The following is a 21,977-nucleotide window of genomic DNA, read 5'->3' as shown; positions in this document are numbered from 1 at the left end:
ACCATGATCTTTTCTACCCTCATTATGCCTCCCTAAGCACACCTCTTTTCAACTCCCTCATTTTTCCTACCTGAGAGTTTGTTTCTATATCCATCTTGTCCATTCCGTGCATCCTCTCCTGCCCCATATTCTTCCCCACATCCCTTCTTTGCCCAAGTTTCCCTCTATTTGTCCCTCATCCCTGCTGTTGGTATCTCCCCCCTCCCCTTTCTACTGTTCCTTTTGTTTTGTTACGTCCTAATCTGTTCTATGTTCTCGCTCATCCATGAGCCTTGACTTTGTAAACAAAAAGTGTTGTCTATTTTGAATGAAGAGTAAATGTTGATATTATTTCGGAACATGAATTTTTAGGAACCCATAAATCAGGAGGAATATATTTATTTATCTGTAATAATTAAACTGGAAGAGTAAGTAACACTGGTTAATAATTGTTCTAAATGTCATCAACGTACGTATTTAAGGTGTGCAAAGTGTTTGTTTGTAAGGATATTCTGGTTTTGTTCCATTTGGTTGTTATCCAATCTGTTGTAATATTTTGTATTGTATTAATGATACGATGGACTATCTCAAGATAACAGAAGGGAAATTCGATAGAATAGTGAGGACATCTAGTTAGGTGATTGGTGAGGTTGTTAAATATATATTTTGAGGTTTTTTGTAAGGATGTTATACATCGGAAATTTTACTCTAGTAGCTCATGGTGGTTTTATATGCACTTGTATGTCCAGAGCTAAACTCTTCAAAAATCATCTAATTGAAGGTCATTGAACAATTTTTGGTTGGTAACACATTTGCCACTGACTGCGAAATAAGTTAAATGGCCACGCCCCTTTTTAAGCGAAGTACTACCACCCGCCATTACTGTATCTCCAGAACCGTTGGACCCCTGAAGGTTGTGTGACCACTCAAAATGTTCGGAATGGCCACATTATGGGGGGTCAGTAATACATTTCCATGTCCAAAAGTCAATGGTTTTTAAGATATTTGCCAAAAACTGATTTCAACATGTTACGGACTTCAATGATTCATAATTGTTCCTTCTTTTGTTCAATTACTTGACTCCTGAAGATTCTAGCTGGGCAATAATCTGCATTAAAAAGATTACAATTAACCATATTATTTCTTTGTTGTAGGAGGCGCTAGGTGTTCAAGTGTTAAAGAGTTCTCTGATGGCAAGTAATTCTACCTTGGATCGCTGCTTGCTGTTACTATAACATGGTATGATTTCATTATAGTTGAATTATGCACATTAAAATCATCTGAACAAAGTTTTTGAATAATAACTGCGACATCTACAATTAATTACGCAAAAAAATTTTTTTACAGGAAACTTTAGTGGTTTCAAGGTCAGCAGCTGAAGGGGTTTTTGATGCGACTTCATGCGTTATATGCAACACTGCTTCAGGAAAAACGTTAACAGGTAAATTTCAGATGTAATAGCATCAGAACCCTTTTTGGCCAACTGATGAACAATACTTCCCTTCCCTCACAATGTCTATGGATGAAAAAGTGTGTACTTATATGTGTGTATACAACGCCATGCTTGTAAAAAATTAAATGTTTGGTACCTTTGGAACACAGGTAGATGGACCCTATTATTTTGGTGATATTTCATACATATTATTTTTCAGGAACTGATGATGGGCGTGCCAAAATCCGGATGGCAGCAGAACAATTGGATGATTCTTTAGTCATCTCAAGAATAAACGCATACAGCAACACATTCAAGTACCATCTGAAGCCGAAAGCCTGTTATTCCACTTACATTCTGAACTCGAAAAGATCAGCCAAAACGAAAAGTGAGCCAGAACTTGTTGAAGAGGTTGAAGAGGGAGAAAGCAGTGACAGTTATAAGGCCCCCGAAAAGACAAAAGAAGAGTACTAGTTCCAGTTGCAAAGACATTGAAAGGAAGTGTGTTATATGTGACCGAGCAAGAGAGAGTTGTGGTGATAGGAATCGGGTGTTGTATCGCATCTCAGAGTCTGACAGAGCAGCATTGTTTCTAGATGCTTTGAACTTTTATAAGGATGAAGTTAAGACAAGATGTGCTTTTCTGGATACAGCTGGTGATGTGTTTGCTGCAGATGTCTTCTATCATGGGAATTGTTTTCGACAATACTTGCTAAAGTATAACAGACAAATTGATGCATTGTTTGAAAATATCCAGCGATCAAATGAGGCAGCTACAATTGACTGAAACTGCAAACGTGTGTTTGATAGTCTCGATTTCAAAACTCAGATGACAATAGTGGACTTCATGGCACTTGTGCGAAAACTACCAATGAAAAAGATGGGCCTTGACAGATTTGGGCAATTGGCTGAGAGTCTTTCCAACAGCATTCTTGCTAAAGGTTCTGAGTTCACAAGAATAGACATTATTTTTGATGTTTATAAAAAATCATCAATCAAGCAAATGGAACGTGCACAGAGAAGTTCTTCTGAAGAAATCACTATCACCATTAGGTCTGACAATCAGAAACTCCCTGTCGATCTTGATATGTTCTGGAGCTCAATGTTGAACAAAGTAAGGTTGCAGGAGTACGTCTTCAAGTGGATGCTGCAGAATGTTGTGTCAAAAAAGGAAATTATCTTTGGAGGAATATATGGGGGTGAATGTAGGAAACTGTTAGCTGGCACTGAAACACAGATCCCTGAGCTCTCAAGAAACCAAGAAGAAGCTGATGACAGAATCATGTTCCATATTAATGATGGTGTTGTGAAACACGGGGTTCAATCAGTCTTGGTTGACTCACCTGACACAGATGTCTTTGTCAACCTCATCTTCCACTTCAAGAAAACCTGGCAACTACAAAAGCTGTTTGTAAAGCTTGGTAACCAGAAAAACAAGAAAACTATACCAGTCCACCTGTTAGTTGATCAACTGGCCAACAATTTAGTGTTGTGTCTCCCAGCCATTCACGCACTTAGCGGGTGTGACAGTACGAGCAAGGTGGGTCCAAAACTGTCTGGCATGAAAGCATCCACGGATCTCTCCCTACTGGAAGGGTTTGGTGTGGAGGAACTGTCACCACAGATGATAAGTAATGCTGAAAATTCCTTGTGTCTGGATTAAAGAAGACCGACTGTTCCACGTTCGATGAGTATCGTTGGGAGCAGTACCACAACTCCAAGAAAGAGCTCGACTTCAACCAGCTTGTGTGCTGTTCTTCAACGCTACGAGAACACATTAAGCGAGCATATCTGCAGTGCAAGATGTGGTTACAAGGTCCAAATCCTGCAGTCACCAAACCAAACCAGTATGGTTATAAAGCAACAGATGTTGGAATTACACCTGTGATACTGCCAGTACCGTGCAGGCCCGACGACCTGCCCCCTCCATGCAAATGTCCAACATCATGTATGAGTACCAAGACGTGCACTTGCAGAGGAATGAACATAAAATGTGTGGTGTTTTGTGGCTGTAGAAAGGCAAAAAGTGTAGAAATCCACATAATTAAACTCTAAAATATGGACAATGTGCAAAATTACAACAGGTAATATAATAAAGGGTCAGAACTGTAGTGCGTACCATGCTGAAATCCGTTTTTGGCAAATATCTTAAAAACCATTGACTTTTGGACATGGAAATTACTGACCCCCCCCCCCCCGCCCCCCATAATGTGGCCATTCCGAACATTTTGAGTGGTCACACAACCTTCTTGGTCCAACGGTTCTGGAGATACAGTAATGGCGGGTGGTAGTACTTCGCTTAAAAACGGGCGTGGCCATTTCACCTATTTCGCCGTCAGTGGCAAATGTGTTACCAACCAAAAATTGTTCAATGACCTTCAATTAGATGATTTTTGAAGAGTTTAGCTCTGGACATACAAGTGCATACCAAACCACCTTGAGCTACTCCAGTATTTCAGGTTATTGTAAATGTAAATCACTCTCTCCATTATTTTATATGTTGGAGGTCATATTAATTTTATGTGACAGTTGTTTTGTAAAGGATTCCGTGAATGGTTCACGGTGGTGGATCGAGTGCTTCAATCTGCCACATGGAGTGGATTTATTGTTTATTTATTTCTTGCACATTTATTGTACAAAATGACTGGGAAGGTAAATTTTGTGTTTGTACATGATGAACAGAATTAGTCTGAAGTCTACATCCTCACCTGCCTCCACCTCCTCATTGTTACCCTGTGGTCCAGAAATCCTCTCCTCTCTGGGTTTTTTCTCTCCAAGGCTGTCTGATCACACGTTTAGACCTTTTTGAGGGTCTCATTTTGAGCAAAAAAAAAAAAGGGAAGGAATAAGAAGCCGAGAGATTAAATGAAGTCTAAATAAGTTGAAATGACATTTTTCAGACTTTTTTGAGCAATTTTGCCACATAAAAGTGACTTTCATGAAAACCCACACGTAATAGAAATATTCCTCTGAACAGTTATCCCAATGTGAGAAAAGTCTTGGGAACACAGATAAGCTGGACCCTTGGTTGTATCCACGGTGAATGGCTTGTACAAATAACAAACAAGCAGCTATTTTGTTCTGGATAAACCGATCAGCCTGACACCCATGGTGTAGTGACACCAGTATCCCATTACGGTGATGCCCCTTCCACCTGCAGCTTCCTCTCCCTTTGCTCCCCCTGCCTTCTCTCAATTTGACCTCCACCTTGTGTGAATGTAACAAATGGATGGTCCATTTTCCCATCAGTGAATCAACACACATTACAGTGATAGACACGGGATTTTAACCTTGCTTGTTCTATGAGACTTATGGTATCATGGCTCAGACTTATTGTGCTGGGACCCATGAGACATGAGTGCTCAGACTGGGACCCATGAGACTATGCATGGTGACTCCGAGCATCAAGGTGTTCTTTCATTATAAAAACGGGAGGAAATACCTGTCGAAAACCCTTACCTGCTCCAGTGCCCTGCCCGTCATTTGTACTGCAACACCTGTCCACAATTTACGTGCTTTTTCGACTGAGGGGACATGGTTGAGGCATCCTCCCCCGTCTCCCCGGAGCATTGCCGTTCCAAACTCGCACACCGACTGATCATTTCAGCACGATGGTCACTTCCCAAGACCCGTTCGTGTGCACGTCTTGAGTGATTGGTCCTGGTGCAAAATGCCTGGTGGGCCATTTCTCACGATCACCCGTGAGGGCTTTCTGAGGTTGGTGGGGAAAGGAGGGATCGAGGGGGCAATCAATATATGGACGATCCTCGTTATTAAACCGCATAAAGCGGAGTTCCCAGTCGCAGCCGAGGGACGTTTTCAAACATAAATATATCTCCACCGAACGGAAAATGGGAACTCCATAATGTGGTCTTGCATTGTGAATGGGATGTCCATAAAGTTCTTGGAACAAGATGCAATACCTAACACCAAACGGATCTTTCCAGTGCCCAGGTTATTACCTCCCCCAGGATGAGCATGTTACCTTTTGTATCCCACTGAGAGTCCGGATCTGCATCCGAACCTGAACCAGAATCGAATCGGCTTGTTCTTGTCACCGACCCATCTCCTCCATCAAGTTTCCTCCAAATCCGTCCAAAGACTTTGAGATATTGTGCTCACAGACAAACAAACAGGGGTTAAAACACACACACACACACACACACACACACACACACACACACACACACACACACACACACACACACACAACCTGTCACCTGTAAGGATAGCGCGCGAATGCAGAAAAGTGAAAATAATGTGGAAAAAACCCCCAAAAAGTGACAAAAGATTGATTTCATAAACAAAAATTGTTTAATAATACAAATAATTATTTAAAAAACAAGGAGGAAAAGACATAAAATGTCAGAGCCCCCATGTAATTTTGTTTTTTGTATAACTTGTCGAGGCTCATGTAAGAGCGAACACACAACACACAACAAGGGGGGGGGCAGGAGCACCAGCCCAGTTGGGAGAGCAGTACTCCATCAGGCTGTGGACGAAAGCTTTGTAAGTGGTCAGGAGCTCAGGTGGGCCGAGGAAGGACCTTGCACGATGGAGGATTCCCAGTCGGCGACCGGCTTTGGAGGTGAGGTTTGAAATGTGGCTTTCCCAGGAAAGATCATGGCAGATAGTGAGACCCAGAAGCATGAAAGAAAGGACTTCTTCCAGAGGATTGTTGAGAAAGTAGATGGGGGGGGGTTCTAAACGGTCCTTTCGGAGAGACAAAGTGAGAGTGTGAGATTTGTCCGGATTGAAAGACATGTTCCACGTGTTGGACCAGTTTGTGATTTTACCCAGATCTGCAGTAAGTGAAGAAGCTGCTGCTTGCCGGTCTGAGGGATGACATTGTACGGCAGAAGGTGGAGTCATCAGCAAAGAGATAAAGAGGATTTTTCCAGAGTCGGAGAGATCATTAATGAAAACCAGAAAAAGAACAGGGCCCAGAACACTACCTTGAGGAACTCCAGCCTGGACAGGAAGAGGGGATGAAAGAACTCCATTTGGGGCCACACGTTGACTACGATGGGAGAGGAAGTCTGCGAGCCATGAGTGGAGATAGCCTTGGATACCATTGGAAGAGAGTTTGGTGAGCAGAGCAGGGTGCCAGACCGTGTCAAAAGCACGTGATATGTCTAGGGATATGGCTCTGATTTCATGTCTGGCATTGAGGACCTCCATCCATTGTTGGGAGAGCAGAAGTAGCATATCCAGGGTAGAGTGACCTGGTCTGAAACCAAATTGATGATCAGAAATCAAGTTTTCGTCGTTTTGTTGTGCAGAGTTAAAGGGCTAGCCCATATTTACAAGATTTTTGTGTATGCGCAACTTGAGTGGTCATGTGGTATGGAAGATTGTGTACCATTAGGTTTTTCGGTCATGAATACTAATGATGCGGTTCACGTAGTTATATCATGTACGACGAAGAGTACCTGGGGACCGGAAAAAGTTTAAGTTAATCTCTCAATTTAAATCATGTTTCATGGACTTTAAAAAAGGTCATTTCTGTTGCACTCTTGGTTTCGCTCAGAACCAAAGCTCTGATCTACTTATACCGCCAACCGCAAAATGGTGGTGCAACATCGGGTGGTCGAGGATGGATTTGTCTAAAAAGAGGGCAAAGTATCCTGCTTGCGAAATAATATTTGGTATCAGCATTACTCATGCCTTTTCTCATCAACATTACTCATCAACATTACCATCATTTCAAAAGGGAATGTTGAGCTTTTCAATGCAGCGTAAGAAGCGGCCGCCATAAACGGGAGACAGACGAATGTACGGACAGACACCACTGTTCACAATATGTAATAGATGACTTCCCTTCCAAGGAATTTCAACACTGGAGGAGACCATTCGGCCCATTATGCCTGCACAATGGTTACCAACCCATGACTTGTCTACAGTTAAGGCTCGTGGAAGAGCGAGAACACGAAATGAGGAGGAGGAGATTGGGACCATACTCTATGCAGAGCGTTGCTGCTGCTTAAGCAGTCTCCTTGGCTATTGGGCACAATCCTGGACGGGTCGCCACTCCGACACAGTATACCACAAGCTGGCACTCATTTTGCCGACCTCGGAAGGATGACAGGCCGAGTTAACCCCACCTGGTATTAATTCAACAGCTGAGCAGGATTTGAACACAGGATCCTCGGATCCAAAGCCCACCACTCTAACCATTATGCCAACACCAGGCATACACAAAATGGATCAGCACACAACAGGACAAAAGGAACAGTAGCAAGGGTAGGGAGGAGGACGCCAACAGTGGAGTTGAAGGACAAAATAGAGGGAGAATTGGCAAACAATGGGGTAGGGAGGAATGGGTTAGACAGGATGGCTACAGAAGGAAATTTCTTCCCCCAATCCTCCCTGTCCCCCTCCCCCACTCCACTGTCACTCCCCTCCTGTCTCTCCCCCACTCCACTGTTACTCCCCTCCTATCTCTCCCCCACTCCACTGTTACTCCCCTCCTGTCTCTCCCCTACCTCCACTTCTCTTCCTCCCTCCCTCACGTCCAGGTCAATTCAAGGTCAAACTTCTAGAATCATCAATCTTTATTTGAAAAATCGTCAATTTACATCCTATTCACCTGAAAGTTTAACAGGATTTGCAGAGTCCATCACTGAATTTGGAAACCAACTATTTGAGGTCAACAGTTCAAAGGTCAACTCAAGGCCAAACTTCTAAAATCATCAATTTCAATCTGAAAAATATTCTTTTTCATCCGATTGACCTGAGCTTTGATTAAGATTGTCAGTTTTAATCTTGATGAAATAGATAATTCGAAGTATCCCTGGCAACCTTTGGAGAGTGGTGTGGATTTTGTGAGTATTGTGATCTGCACGACATCTTTTTCATGTTTTGTTGTGTGCATGATGTCTCAAAAAGTTGGTGACGGATCCTGATGCAATTTTGTGGACTGGTTGGGTGTGTGACAAGGACGAACTGATAAGATTTTGGTGAAGATCCGAATCCGGATCCGATTAATTGTTTGGTGATTCTTCACCATTGAGAGATTGGGCCAAAATGATAGATAGCACGATATCTGAAAAAAATTGTAGACGGATTCGGACGAATCTTGGTGGACAGGTTGGGTGTGTGATAAAGAAGAATTGATTCAATTTTGGTGAAGATCTGAATCCGGATCCGATAATTGTTCAGTGATACTTCACCATTGAGAAATTGGGCCAAAATGATATATAGCACGATATCTGAAAAAGTTGTAGACGGATTCGGATGAAACTTGGTGGACAAGTTGGGTGTGTAACTACGACGAAGTCGTTCAATTTTTGTGAAGATCCGAATCCGGATCTGCATAAGAGAATTATATAATTTTTAAAGTGATTCTTCACCATTGAGAGATAGGGCCAAAAATGATATGTAGCAAGATATTTCAAAAATGTTTTGGGGCCGATATCTTCTCGTGGATCAGGCATTAGGTGGCGGTGGTATGCACTTGACCGAGTGCTCTTCTAGTTTTGTCTGAAACCGTCCACAACGTTTTGAGATATCCTGATCACAGACAACCAGGGGTCCACACATAACCTCCGTCCACCTTCGGCCATGGAGGGAATCATATACTTCATGTAAGAAATTATTTTCAGTTTTCACATTTGAGTAGCTAGAAGGGGGGGAGGGGGAGGTAGAGGGGCATGGGGGTGGGGGAGTGCAAGGGATATAGCAGTTACACCATCGCATATATGTTTAATTACGTGTGCCTGGCGGTCGGGTGGATTTCGGAAGATGGAGTGGCATGCATTTGGCAGGCCCGCAATACGGAGATGATAATGGCTGATAATCTCTCCCGTGCTGTGACATGCATTATTGAGAGTGCTGTCTCGTCCACATGGGCACAGATACTTGAGCTCTCTGTACCAGGAGCCGATTACATTCCACTTGGAAAAGGAGATGAGAATTATAGGGGCTGCAACTTTGGAAGTAACTCGTGGTTACCTATTAACCCGAGGGATGCATATCCATTGGAAACCACTATTACGACCACAACTGCTTTAAAAAGGCTCCAATTAATCCCACCTTGGTGGATCAGCCGGAGAAGGTATTTGGCCAAAGTCTTTCGCGAACTGGCTTACCAGTCCTGTTTAACTGGACCTGAACTTATAGTTTATTCAGAGTGCCGGCGAAAAACTCGCCGACTGATCTTCATGAAGCACACCGTGGGATCTTTAACATCCACGAGGTAATACTATCCTGCTTGTGAAGCATCAATCAGGCAGTTGGTAGTCGAGTCAGAAATCGAACCCAGACTGCACAGCTCAATTCACTATACATGTGCACCATCCTGTCGATGTAAAACACATTGAAAATTGCACTGATAGGTTGAATAAACGCTCGTAAGAGAAAATTATTGCTAAAATTGATGTTGTTGTTGAGAATGAATATTCATGGGAGAGAGAGAGCCTGAAAAGCTGTTTCTGCAGAACCAGATTCTTTGCAGCCTGCAAAGCCCCCAAACATTGGCTTGTGATGCTGCAGAGAGGCAATGATGTGATCACAAATGATGGATCACGCCAAACTGGTTATTAAGAAAAGTTTTCCAGGTTTTCTTGGAGTTTGCTTGGAAAGTGCGCAAATGTTATTATATATCAACCAAGCTGTTTTTCAGCAGACATAAAGCGATGCAATAAGAAATACAAGACAATGTGCTATGTGCAAATGACAATCCGTGCAAATCTCAAGAATCTCCAAAAGCAGCAAATAACGTCGTCCTCATCTCTGTGATAAAGTATCAGGTATTGTAGATTTTCTGAGCATGCAGCCCTGCCACAAAACAGAGCCATGTCGGCTTATATACAGGAGACCTTCTGAAAATGGTGTTCAAGGATTCATCTCAGTCTGGTTGTCACCAGTTTTCTTAAGAGCAACTGCATTTAGTCAGGTAACCATGAAGGTGTATCACCAAGTGGATTTTGCATTGATTGCAATGATGAATCGTCATATCATGTGTTCCTTGCTCTTATTGTGATCTTACATCATTACAAAGAGGGCTGGCAGAATGGTGTAGAATCTAGAGAGGTAGACACACTCACCTCTAAGCTGTCTAGCATGGGTTCGAATCCTGACCCAGCTATAAACTGTCATCCTGGTGTTTTGAAGGCAGGGTGATTCATCAATGTGTGTGCTGTCTCTCGGCAGAGATAATAAAATACCCCTATACGTACATCTTTCCGGTTACTTGCATGAAGCAAAAACATACCTACTGCTAATAATTCAAAACACCTCACTGCACTGGAAAACATGGGGACAGGAATACAGGACTGTAAATTGTGATGACTTGTAATACCAGGGAAAACCTGGAGGTGGCTTGGCATGATACACATTTCCAGAGAGAATTTGCGTCCCCTCCTCCCAAGCGTAAAACACCCCTATACATGAATTATGGTTATGCTCGTCCTCTGTAGTAAGACTTGATGTAATCCGCCCAGAACTGTAGGATGAGTAGTGCGACGAGCACACAAAAATCGCATAAATTCCTTCAAAAATCCTCCTCTCCTAACCCACCTCCTTAATGCCACCAAATTTGCATGACAACATTAGAACATGGATAAGCGAGACGTCCAGTGGTCCTGTTTTTTTAAATTTTGCTCAGAGAAGTATTACTATATATAATTGTGTGGCTTCTGTGTCCATCGGTTTATTCTAAAGGTTCCTGCTGTCATAGCTTTGGAACCGCTACATTAAAGCTCCGAATCCTGCTTCTTCCTATTCCCTCCAGGAAAGATGGGCCTTCAAAACAGAAAATTTTATGATTCGACGAACATGGATTTTCATTCCAAGTCGATGGATTATTATCTTTCCAACCAAGTAATCGACTATCATCTTTACAACGAAGTAATTCGATTATGATCTTTCCAATGAAGTAAATGGACTATGATCTTTACAACCACGTAAACAGATTATTATCTTTACAACGACGACGTAAACAGATTATTATCTTTACAACCACGTAAACAGATTATTATCTTTACAACCAAGTAAATGGATTATTATCTTTCCAACCAAGTAAATCGACTATTATCTTTACAACCAAGTAAATCGATTATTACCTTTACATCCGAGTAAATGGGTTATTATCTTTCCAAGCAAGTAAATGGATATGTAAATCTTTCCAACCAAGTAAATCGACTATTATCTTTACAACCAAGTAAATCAACTATTATCTTTCCAACCAAGTAAATCGATTATTATTTTTACAACCAAGTAAATCGATTATCATCTTCCCAACCAACAAAATCGATAATTATCTTTCCAACCAAATAAATCGACTGTTGGCTTTCCAATGAAGTAAATCGATTGTTGGCTTTCCATCCAAATAAATCGATTATTAGCTTTCCAGCCAATTAAATCGATTTATTTGCTTCCCAACGAAGTAAATCGATTGTTTGATTTCCAACGAAGTAAATCGACAATTATCTTTCCAAAAAATAAATCGATTATTATCTTTCCTACCAAGTAAATCGATTATTAGCTTTCCAACGTTTTTATTGTTCTACGACAGCAAGAATCATTTTGCATAAAGTGTGATCGACACACACAGAGGGATGCTTCTCCTTTTAGTAAGAGATGATAAATGTGGAAATAAATTATTTGTTTATTTCCAACCTTGGCTCAAATACCTGCATCTACAAATATCAATACAATGACATGTAGAAGACAACATTTTATAGCTAAGCCTAACTTCTCCTTCATTAATATCTACCTCTCCAATTGACTTGCATACTTAACAAAGATTCTGGCACACAATAACCTCCAGTTCTTTTGATACATGCTGTGGAATTTTATTGTTCACAAGAAGTCTGCTATCACGTAATATATATACAATATTGTAATATATACAATACTGTACCATATTGATTGCTACTGTGATCCATGTGTGGACAATTACATTTATTGGATACAAGCAAGTTATTTTATGTTCAAGGAAAGGGCCATTTAGCCCATCCTGTCTGTGGCAGATCTGCATCCCATTCACTTCATCTATCAATTTGCTTATCTTTGAAGTACTAATCCTCTTCTTGCTATTAATTTAATCGAACTTAATCAAATAACTGACCAAATACAGTACTGGAGTATCAGAAAGAACCCAAATAGACAAAGATGGAGTCATCAGGAGGAACCTCGATAAGATTCGGGTTTCGGATGCTACTCCTCAACCGTCAAACCCATCCAGGTGCAGCCAAGTGGAGCTTACAAAAACTATTTGCAAGATTCACCCCTCCATAGAGAAAGAAAAAGAAGGAAAGAGAGATAGAGGACAAAAAGAAACCATGCATACCAAAAAAAAAACCACTATCACACACACACCAACAGAAAGCACCCACAACACACACCACACACACCACACACCCCTCTCCCCTCCCCCACCTCACACACACACACACACACACACACACGCACCAGAAATACCTTATCACCACAGAATGTACACAGAAATCCACCAGCACACAAATCAATACACAGGCCCTCTATTTATAATGACTGGCTGAGTACCCACCCTCAGAGTGCTCTTGTTCCAAACATGCAACATGTTTTTCTGACACATACCTTTATTTGGGCGGTATATAGGCAACTGACAGCTCTGTAAAGGCAAAAAAAAAACAAGCAGTCATAGACTGGTACTTACGAAATCGTCAACTTGACCTCTGACCTTGTCTAATAAAAGCTGTCTCGAGAGAAGGTAGCGACGCAAACGAAGTTTCTACGATGATTTTGTACCAAACCTCTCATAAAACATCCGATTTTTACCAGAATTTCGACAACCGAGTATTAAGCATACTTAGCCGTTACCAAAAGTGAAAACAGGATTGAAATTGACTTTAAAACGAGTGCGTAATGCCGTGTGTTACAATCCCCCTCATTAGCATAATCTTCAGTTAAGCCTCAGACATGACACCCGACATAAATCTCATAAAACATCAGATTTTTACCAGAATTTCGACAACCGAGAGTTAAGCATACTTAACCGTTACCAAAAGTGAAAACAGAATTGCGATCCGAGTTAAAACGAACTCGTAACGTCAACCGAAGCAAAAAATCTCCATTTCTCCATGCAATTATTTTATATTATTTGATCAAAGTCACAAAACCATAATATTCGGCCATCCACCAACAATCTTTACATAATCCGATGGCATAGCGAGTCAGGCAAGCGACGATAACCTTTATTGGGATAAAAATGACTTTTAAACACCATCTTTATCGAAAACACCGTCAGCGCACACACAAAAAACCTTTACGTGACTCAACGACGCGTCTGCTCGAGCGCGCTGCACCACGTGACGAGCCGTGACGCGACGAGTGAAATATTTTTTATAAAATCTTAAAACGTCTCCAAAACATCCGATTTTTACCAGAATTTCGACAACTGAGTTTTAAGCATCCTAAGCGATCGCAAAAACCGAAGACAAAATTAAAATCGAAGTTAAAACGAACTCGTAACGTCGAGCAAAGCAAAAATACTCCATTTCTCCACATGAATTTATGGAATTATGTTTGACCTCACTGTGACCCTGACCTGTGACCGATTTTGACCAAAATCTAATCAGCGCTAGCCATCACCTCCTGAATCACGTGGTGTAATTTGACAACGGTAGCTTCTTCCGTTCTCGAGTTATCGTGCCTACAAACAAACACACAAACAGAGGACGGAAGTCATCAATATACTTACGAAATCTCTAGATTTCGTAAGTAATAACCCGGGCTAGGTGCATGAAGCAAAAACATACCACCTACTGCTTATAATTCAAAACACCTCACAGCAATGGAAAACGTGGGGACAGGAATACTGTACTGTAAATGGTGGAGACTTGTATTACCAGGGAAAACCTGGAGGTGGCGCTACACGATACACATTTACATACCGAATTTGCACCCCTCCCCCCAAGACCACCAGCAAAGATGAAAACACCCCTATACATTAATTGGGGTCATGCTGATCATCTGTAGCAAGTCTGGATGTAATCGGCCTAGAACTGAAGGTGTCGCCATGCGACAAAAACGCCGACCCACAAACACCGGTCCATGAATTATGATAAGGAAAATCCATTTCTGGTAAACACTATTGACACACTTCCAGTTTACTTAATCAATTTTTTTTTAAACCGATATTACCCATTATTTCTTATTATTATTTCACACAACTTCCAATGCTGCGGGAACCTGTTTCCACGAAAACCAACCAAACTTAAACGAGATTATAATGACGTCTAAAAGCATTCTCATGTGACCGAATCAAACTCTTAGCACAATAACCCCTCTCCAACATAATGGAATACATCTTCTTGATACTAACCACATAATCATCCTCAACAGAACAAATTATCGCAAATCTAATAAGCTGAGCTGAAAACACATTGTAGCTTATCTTAACCACTACGGTACATTACTAGATGGAAACGTATACAAGAGAACAGCAAAACTAAAATATTCAACTTTATGCTACACATTTATACTAAAACAATTATTTCCAACTCTAACACATCCAGATATGCCACTACATTATCATCATTACTACTCTTTTCTGCTATTTGGCTTTCTGGATAAATCCTATGAATCAGCCTATCAAAAAACTTATTATTATTCACACAAATATCAATATAATGACATGTAGAAGACAACATTTTATAGCGAAGCCTAACTTCTTGTCCTTCATTAATATCTACCTCTCCAATTTACTTGCATACTTAACGAGGATTCTGGCACACAATAACCTCCAGTTCTTTCGATACATGTTGCGGCATTTTAATGTTCACAAGAAGACCGCTATCAAGTAAGACAGCAGCTTTACATCATCGAACTAAAACCTCTAAGTGTAAAGGATGGTGTTCTCTCAGTTAGCCGCCATTGTGGATTATCGCAAATGACACCCAGGAGCAGCTAGACCGCAGACGAGCATGTTCGAAACCAAGCGGAGCTGTTCTAGTGTCTCCTTGTATTTGCTGTGTTGTACATATTGTACCTCTTTGTGATTCAAGAACTGTTGTATTCGCTCATGTTATGGCAGCTGTCCACCTGCATTTATAAATGTTTTATTATTACCTCTGCTACCGAAGGTGGACGGAGGTTATGTTTTCACCCCTGTCTGTCTGTTTTTGTGAGCAGGACATCTCAAAAAGTTATGACAAAACTAAATGGATGAGTTGGTAGGTGACAAGAACAAGCCGATTCTATTTTGCTTCAGGTCCCAATTCAGATCCAGCCTTTCAGTGGGATACAAAACATAAACTGTTCATCCTGGCAGAGGTGTGTGCTCCCCTGAATGCCGTTATATTGGGTTAATATTATTATAATGATGATCAATCATTAATATTTATTGTCATTGCTATTGAAATTCTTGTTTGGATTATTGTTTTTAATACTGCTATTTCTGTTGTTATTGTGCTTCATATAATTGTTATTTTTTTGTGATTATGATTGTTCTTTTTTTGTTTGATTATAATGATTGTTGTTTTATGGTTGATTATTATGACTGTTTTAATGATTGTTATTAGGATTGTTGTTTTCATGATTATTATTAGGATTGTTGTTTTTATGATTGATTATTATTATTATGGTTGGTGTTTTTATAATTGGTTATTATTTTGATTGTTGTTTTTATGATTGATTTTTATGATTGTTTTAATGATTTATTATGTTTTATGATTGTTATTATGATTTATTATTATGATTGCTGTTTTAATGATTTATTATTATGTTTTTTATGAATTTATGATTGTTGTTTTTATGATATTTTATTATGATTGCTGTTTTTTGATTTATTATTATGATTGCTGTTCAAATGATTGATTATTTTTATTATTGTTGTTTTTTATGATTTATTATTATTATTATGACTTGTCTTTATGATTCATTATTATTGTTGTATTATGATTGATTATTATTGTTGTTTTTTATGATTGTTGTATAAAATGATTTATTATTATGTTTTATGATTGATTGTTGTTATGATTGTTGTTTTTTATGATTGATTTTTATGAACTTATGATGTGTTATATTGATTATTGTTTTTATGATTCATTATTATGATTGCTGTTCAAATGATTGATGAATTTATTAATTGTTGTTTTTGATTTTTTTTTATTATTTGACTTGTTTTTATGATTTATTATGAGTTTTGTTTTCTCATTGATTATTATTATGATTGTTGTTTTTATGGTTGATTTTTTTAGCTCACCTGGAATGTAGTTCCAGGGAACCTATGGGATGGCGCGTCATCTGTCCGTCCGTCCACAAATACTTTCAACTCCTTCTCTGAAACTACACATCGGATTTTGACTTAACTTTACCACAACCTTCATCACCTGTGATGTACCAAAGTTTGTTCATGGCATTAAAAAAAAGTTGGGGTCTGAGTGGTTCTTCGGGGGAGTTTACAGGGGGTTTCCCCTCCTAGAAGAAGAAGAAGAAGAAGAAGAAGAAGAAGAAGAAGAAGAAGAAGAAGAAGAAGAAGAAGAAGAAGAAGAAGAAGAAGAAGAAGCAGTAGAGGAAGAAGAAGAAGAAGAAGAAGAAGAAGAAGAAAAGAGATATTTGCTTTCTTCTCATCAATGACATATACAATTCCGATGAATCTTGACTACAACAATCAACAACCATGGTGTACTAAAGTTTGTTCATGACATTAGAAAAATCGGGCTCGAAGGTGGTGTAAGGGGGGTTGCCCCCACCCCCCCCCAAAAAAAATGTACTTGCTTTCTTCTCAGAAACTACACACACAATTCCATTGAAAGTTGACCACCCCCTTCATCACCCATGATGTACTAAAGTTTGTTCACGACATCAAAAAAAGTTGGGGTCTAAGACACTCTATGTGGGGGTTGCCCCCCAAAATATATATTTTCTTTCTTCTCTGAAACCACACACATGCAATTTTGCTGAGACTTGACCACAAACTTTATCACCGATGATGTACCAAAGTTTGTTCATGGCATTAAAAAAAATCCATTGACCACAACCTTTATCACTGATGATGTACCAAAGTTTGTTCATGGCATTAAAAAAAAGAAATCCATTGGTATTTACTTTCTTCTCCATTACATACTTTGTGCATCATCCATGCTACCAGTGGTTGCCTGGTTATCTTATCCAGCCACGACCAGGTGAGCGCCAAAGGGTATTGCCCCTATGGTTATGATTATTATGATTGTTGTTTTTATGATTTATGGTTATGATTGTTGTTTTAATGATTTATTTGGATTGATTGTTGTTTTTATGAGTCATTATTATTATGATTGTTGTTTTTATGATTTATTATTATGATTGCTGTTTTAATGATTTATTATGATTGATTGTTTTTATGATTATTATGATTGTTGTTTTTATGATTTATTATTATGATTGCTGTTTGAATGATTTATTATGATTGGTTGTTGTTTTTATGACTTATTATTATGATTGCTGTTTTAATGATTTATTATGATTGGCTGTTGTTTTTATGATTTATTATTATGATTGCTGTTTGAATGATTTATTATGATTGGTTGTTGTTTTTATGACTTATTATTATGATTGCTGTTTTAATGATTTATTATGATTGATTGTTGTTTTTATGATTATAATGATTGTTGTTTTTATGATTTATTATTATGATTGCTGTTTTAATGATTTATTATGATTGATTGTTGTTTTTATGATTATTGGGGTTCCCAGTCAAATGGACTGGGTAACCTATTGTTTTTCTTCTGTTTATTTCTTATTTATTCTTTTTCCGCCAGCAATTTTTGGGTTCTTTCGCTTTAAAAATCATTTTCTCAGGAACGATAAGTCCGATCGACACGAAATTTTCACCTTAGTATGTATCTTTTTTGATAGCATACTCAGTTGATAATTATGACGTCATAGGTCACGTGGTACGGGCGCCATCTTGAAAAAACCGATAAACTTTGGACCTCTGTATCTCTGAAACCGTGCAATGGAAATATTTTTTGCTTCATACATTTTAATAAGCTCCCCATGGGGAACATGGGTGATTTTCGTGACGTCATTGGTGAAGCGGTATGCCGGTGAAAATTCGTCAAGTAAAACGCTGCATGGGAAAAATCTGAAATTTCTTGAGCATCATCAACACAACAATTCACCTTGACCGCCCCCGTAGTCATTCACCCGTAGAAAAAAAATATTATGACGTCATAGGTGACTTGGTTCGGCAGCCATCTTGTATTCCGATGAATCTAACGCCATGTAGTCTAATGGCAGCCTAATGCAGGGCTGTATTTGTATCACTATTAAAGAATGTTTTCTCTGGAACCACTTATCCTATCGAAGGGAAACTTTGCAACTATCATCCACAGAAAGTCTCACGTTGTATCAAAGGCGGACGTCTGGGTACCCGGTCATTACTGCCAGCAGTTATAAAGTGGAAGTTCTAGTTATGATTGTTGTTTTATGATTGAATCATCATCAGCTATTTTCAGTCCACTGCTGGAAGAAAGCCACAGCATGTTGACGTCATGTTTCTTTGTCGCTTGCTTTATTGTTGCAATTGACTCTTCCTCAACATTTGTCCATTTCATTCCTCCATCTTAGACGAGGCCTTCGCCTGTTCCTGTTGCTATCCATACGTCTTCATGTTGTTAATATTGTTGTCCACATGTTATCTGACCTTCTGATAATGTGTCCTGCCCATTTCCATTTCCGAAGTTTGATTATTTCTAAGATATCCTGAGTTTTGGTTTGTGATGATTTATTATTATGATAATTGTTATTATTGCCATTATGATTATTTTTTATGATTTATTGTTATTATTGAGATCATTTTCAACATTATGTTTATTAGGCTTTCAAGTTGACTTGGAAGACTTATTATTGGTACTATTATTATTGTGGTTATTATTAAATATATCATTATTGATAATTGTTATAATTGATATTGTCATTACTATGATTATTATTAGGATTAGGATTATTGATGTTATTATTGTAATTATGGTCATTATCAATACTATCATTATTGTAATTATTATTATTATTACCACAGCATAGTGTTGTGCATGCAGCGATGGAGGATGATGTGCACAGGATGAGACTTCACTGCATCCATCATCGATTTCCCCAGAAGTCCCACTCGGTTCAATCATCACCGCTGCTCGGTGCCCGTTATTATGGCGTCTCGGGCTCCACGCGACCCACAAATAACGCTCCTTGACAAACGATGATTAAGTAGCGTGAGCGGGCTTCTCGCGCCCCCCGCCCCCATCTCGTGCCTGCTCGCGCGCCCCCATCTCGTGCCTGCTCGCGCGCCCCTCGCGCTCCGGTGTGACGCGCGCGCCCCCGGGCGCATCCACATCCAAACCGCGCCCCGGGTCCGATCAGCGCGCAACTCGCGTGCGATTGTTTTCACTTCTCCCGCATATTGTGTCGTTTCATTCATCTTCGCCATTTTCATCATTTTGCTCACAGGAGTCACAGCTCTTCAAACCCTGTCTCGCACTTCTGCTTTATGAGGGATTATTGGAAATGCCACTCTCCGTCTCCAGGTGTACAATGGGGTCGGGGAGGGGGGGGGGAAGGTGTGAGTGTATGGGATGGGGAGTGGCATGAGCAGGACCATTGAGATGTGTACATGAGGGCGAAAGGGAGGGAGCTTTCCTGTCACAGAAAGAATGAGCTTTATTTGCTTGTAAAATGGATATACCTTTTATTTGTGAAAATAACGACCTGTGTCTCGATCGCTGGCACGTGGTTATCCGTGCATTTAAAGCATGAGGTTTAGCACAACATTCATTCAAATAAGTCTTCTAAATACCATAACAACATCAACAATAACAAGAAAAAAAATTAACAACAACAACAACAACAACAACAGCAGAACAGATCGCCACAGCCGTGACGTCATCGCGTGAGAGCGTGTGATTGGCTCGTTGCGTGTCTTGTTGAACTAGTCCCACGGTGACGGGCCTCCATCGCGGACACCTGATCTTCGAGCGGTTTTCGGCGGATTCGCCATGACGTCGCCCTGCGTGTTGCTGAGAGCGAGTCGGTGCGTGAGGCCGAGCTCGGCGAGCTGGCCGTGATGGCTCCGCAAGCACGAAGCGGTTTTATTCGACGGTTTAACATATAAATAATGACGATTCACGCGAGAAGCACACGGAGACACGTGCACGACCCTCGGGATGTAAGGTCACGTTGATCGGTTCCGTGTTGTGTGTTCAGTTACAATCATTAGCGAAGTCTGAAGCAAAAAGGTGCCGTTTGATGGAAGGTGCGGCATCACGGAGCACCCTGCCTCAGGTCGTTAAGCCGGCTATCCCGTATGTAACCGTTGAAAGTAAAATACCCACGTCTATGGAACTGGCTTTAGAGGATATCGAATCCCGTTCTTCCTTCCAGGGCTTCGAGCAAGCGGTGCACTTACATCTCGTGTCGTCGACCATCTACCCCCCCCCCCCATGATCTTTCCTCCCCCCCCCATGATCCTTCCTTCCTCCCCCCCCCATGATCCTTCCTCCTCCCCCCATGATCCTTCCTCCCCCCCCCCATGATCCTTCCTCCCCCCCTCATGATCCTTCCTCCCTCCCCCATGATCCTTCCTCCCCCTCATGATCCTTCCTCCCCCTATGATCCTTCCTCCCCCTCATGATCCTTCCTCCCCCCTCATGATCCTTCCTCCCCCCCTCATGATCCTTCCTCCCCCCTCATGATCCTTCCTCCCCCCTCATGATCCTCCCCCTCATGATCCTTCCTCCCCCCTCATGATCCTTCCTCCCCCCTCATGATCCTTCCCCCCCCTCATGATCCTTCCTCCCCCCCATGATCCTTCCTCCCCCCCCCCCCCATGATCCTTCCTCCCCCCTATTAACCGATTTCCTCACCTTTTTATTTGACAGGTGACTGTGTTTCCTCGCCATCTGTCTTCCTATTCCTTCGTTCCCTTACCTGTGTCCACCTGTCAGTTCACTGCCCTTTTACCCTCCATCACCTCGCTTTTCCATGACCTTTGACCTTCCATTCTAATAATTATGTTGTTAGTTTATGATGTGCACCAAGTTGTAGTAAGAGTTCATGCTGACCCGAATAGATGCAGGTGTACGTCAAATATTTCGTTTAAGTTCATGGCTCTTGGTCGAGTTCAAATGAAAGGTCACGTGATGGCTTTTGCTTCCAAGAGTAACCATTGATGGAAGGTTCGAGTACCGAGTTCAGGACCGGTCTTCATTGTGGGAAATTGTTCAGGACAATGCAGGTGTGGCAGCAGAAATGATTGTTTATTTTGAAAGATTATAATTTGATGTTACAGGTATGCACGCACACCTTGGCCAAGCTATAAACTGTCATTCTGGTGTTTCACAGGCAGTGGTGTGTGTGTGTGTGTGTGTGTGTGTGTGTGTGTGTGTGTGTGTGTGTGTGTGTGTGTGTGTGTGTGTGTGTGTGTGTGTGTGTGTGTGTGTGTGTGTGTGATAGAGATAGAGAGATATATAGAGATAGAGAGATAGAGAGACATATATATATATATATATATATATATATATATATATATATATATATATATATATATATATATATATATATATATATATATATATATATATATATATATATATATATATATATATAT

The 21,977-nt window shown here is 40.5% G+C and overlaps 1 protein-coding gene and 1 long non-coding RNA gene across 8 annotated transcripts in view; both read left to right on the top strand.

The window, feature by feature from the left end:
* The window catches only part of LOC147023989 (uncharacterized), a 205,912-nt gene extending 189,941 nt beyond the window's left edge, over positions 1–15,971 (top strand). For 3 of the 4 annotated variants that reach the window (XR_015060500.1, XR_015060498.1, XR_015060499.1), the window contains 3 exons: positions 1,134–1,218; positions 1,327–1,420; positions 1,632–9,028. This is a non-coding gene — a long non-coding RNA (uncharacterized LOC147023989). Of the gene's footprint in view, positions 1–1,133; positions 1,219–1,326; positions 1,421–1,631; positions 9,029–15,529 lie in introns of those variants that run through there. The other variant, XR_015060501.1, reaches the window with a different exon arrangement.
* A 4,270-nt stretch (positions 15,972–20,241) lies between these two features.
* Positions 20,242–21,977, top strand: part of MRPL3 (mitochondrial ribosomal protein L3) — a 100,184-nt gene continuing 98,448 nt past the window's right edge. For all 4 annotated transcript variants that reach the window (XM_085890102.1, XM_085890101.1, XM_085890100.1 and 1 more), the window contains exon 1: positions 20,242–20,402. In XM_085890102.1, the coding sequence (XP_085746228.1) occupies positions 20,368–20,402 (35 nt within the window). In that variant the 5' untranslated portion in view covers positions 20,242–20,367. The remainder of the gene's footprint in view (positions 20,403–21,977) is intronic.

Source organism: Eptatretus burgeri, chromosome 7 (assembly GCF_056783735.1).
Source record: "Eptatretus burgeri isolate ZD-2024b chromosome 7, Ebu_testis_v1, whole genome shotgun sequence".
NCBI classification, from domain to species: domain Eukaryota; kingdom Metazoa; phylum Chordata; class Myxini; order Myxiniformes; family Myxinidae; genus Eptatretus; species Eptatretus burgeri.
This window is presented reverse-complemented; position numbering and strand designations above follow the sequence as displayed.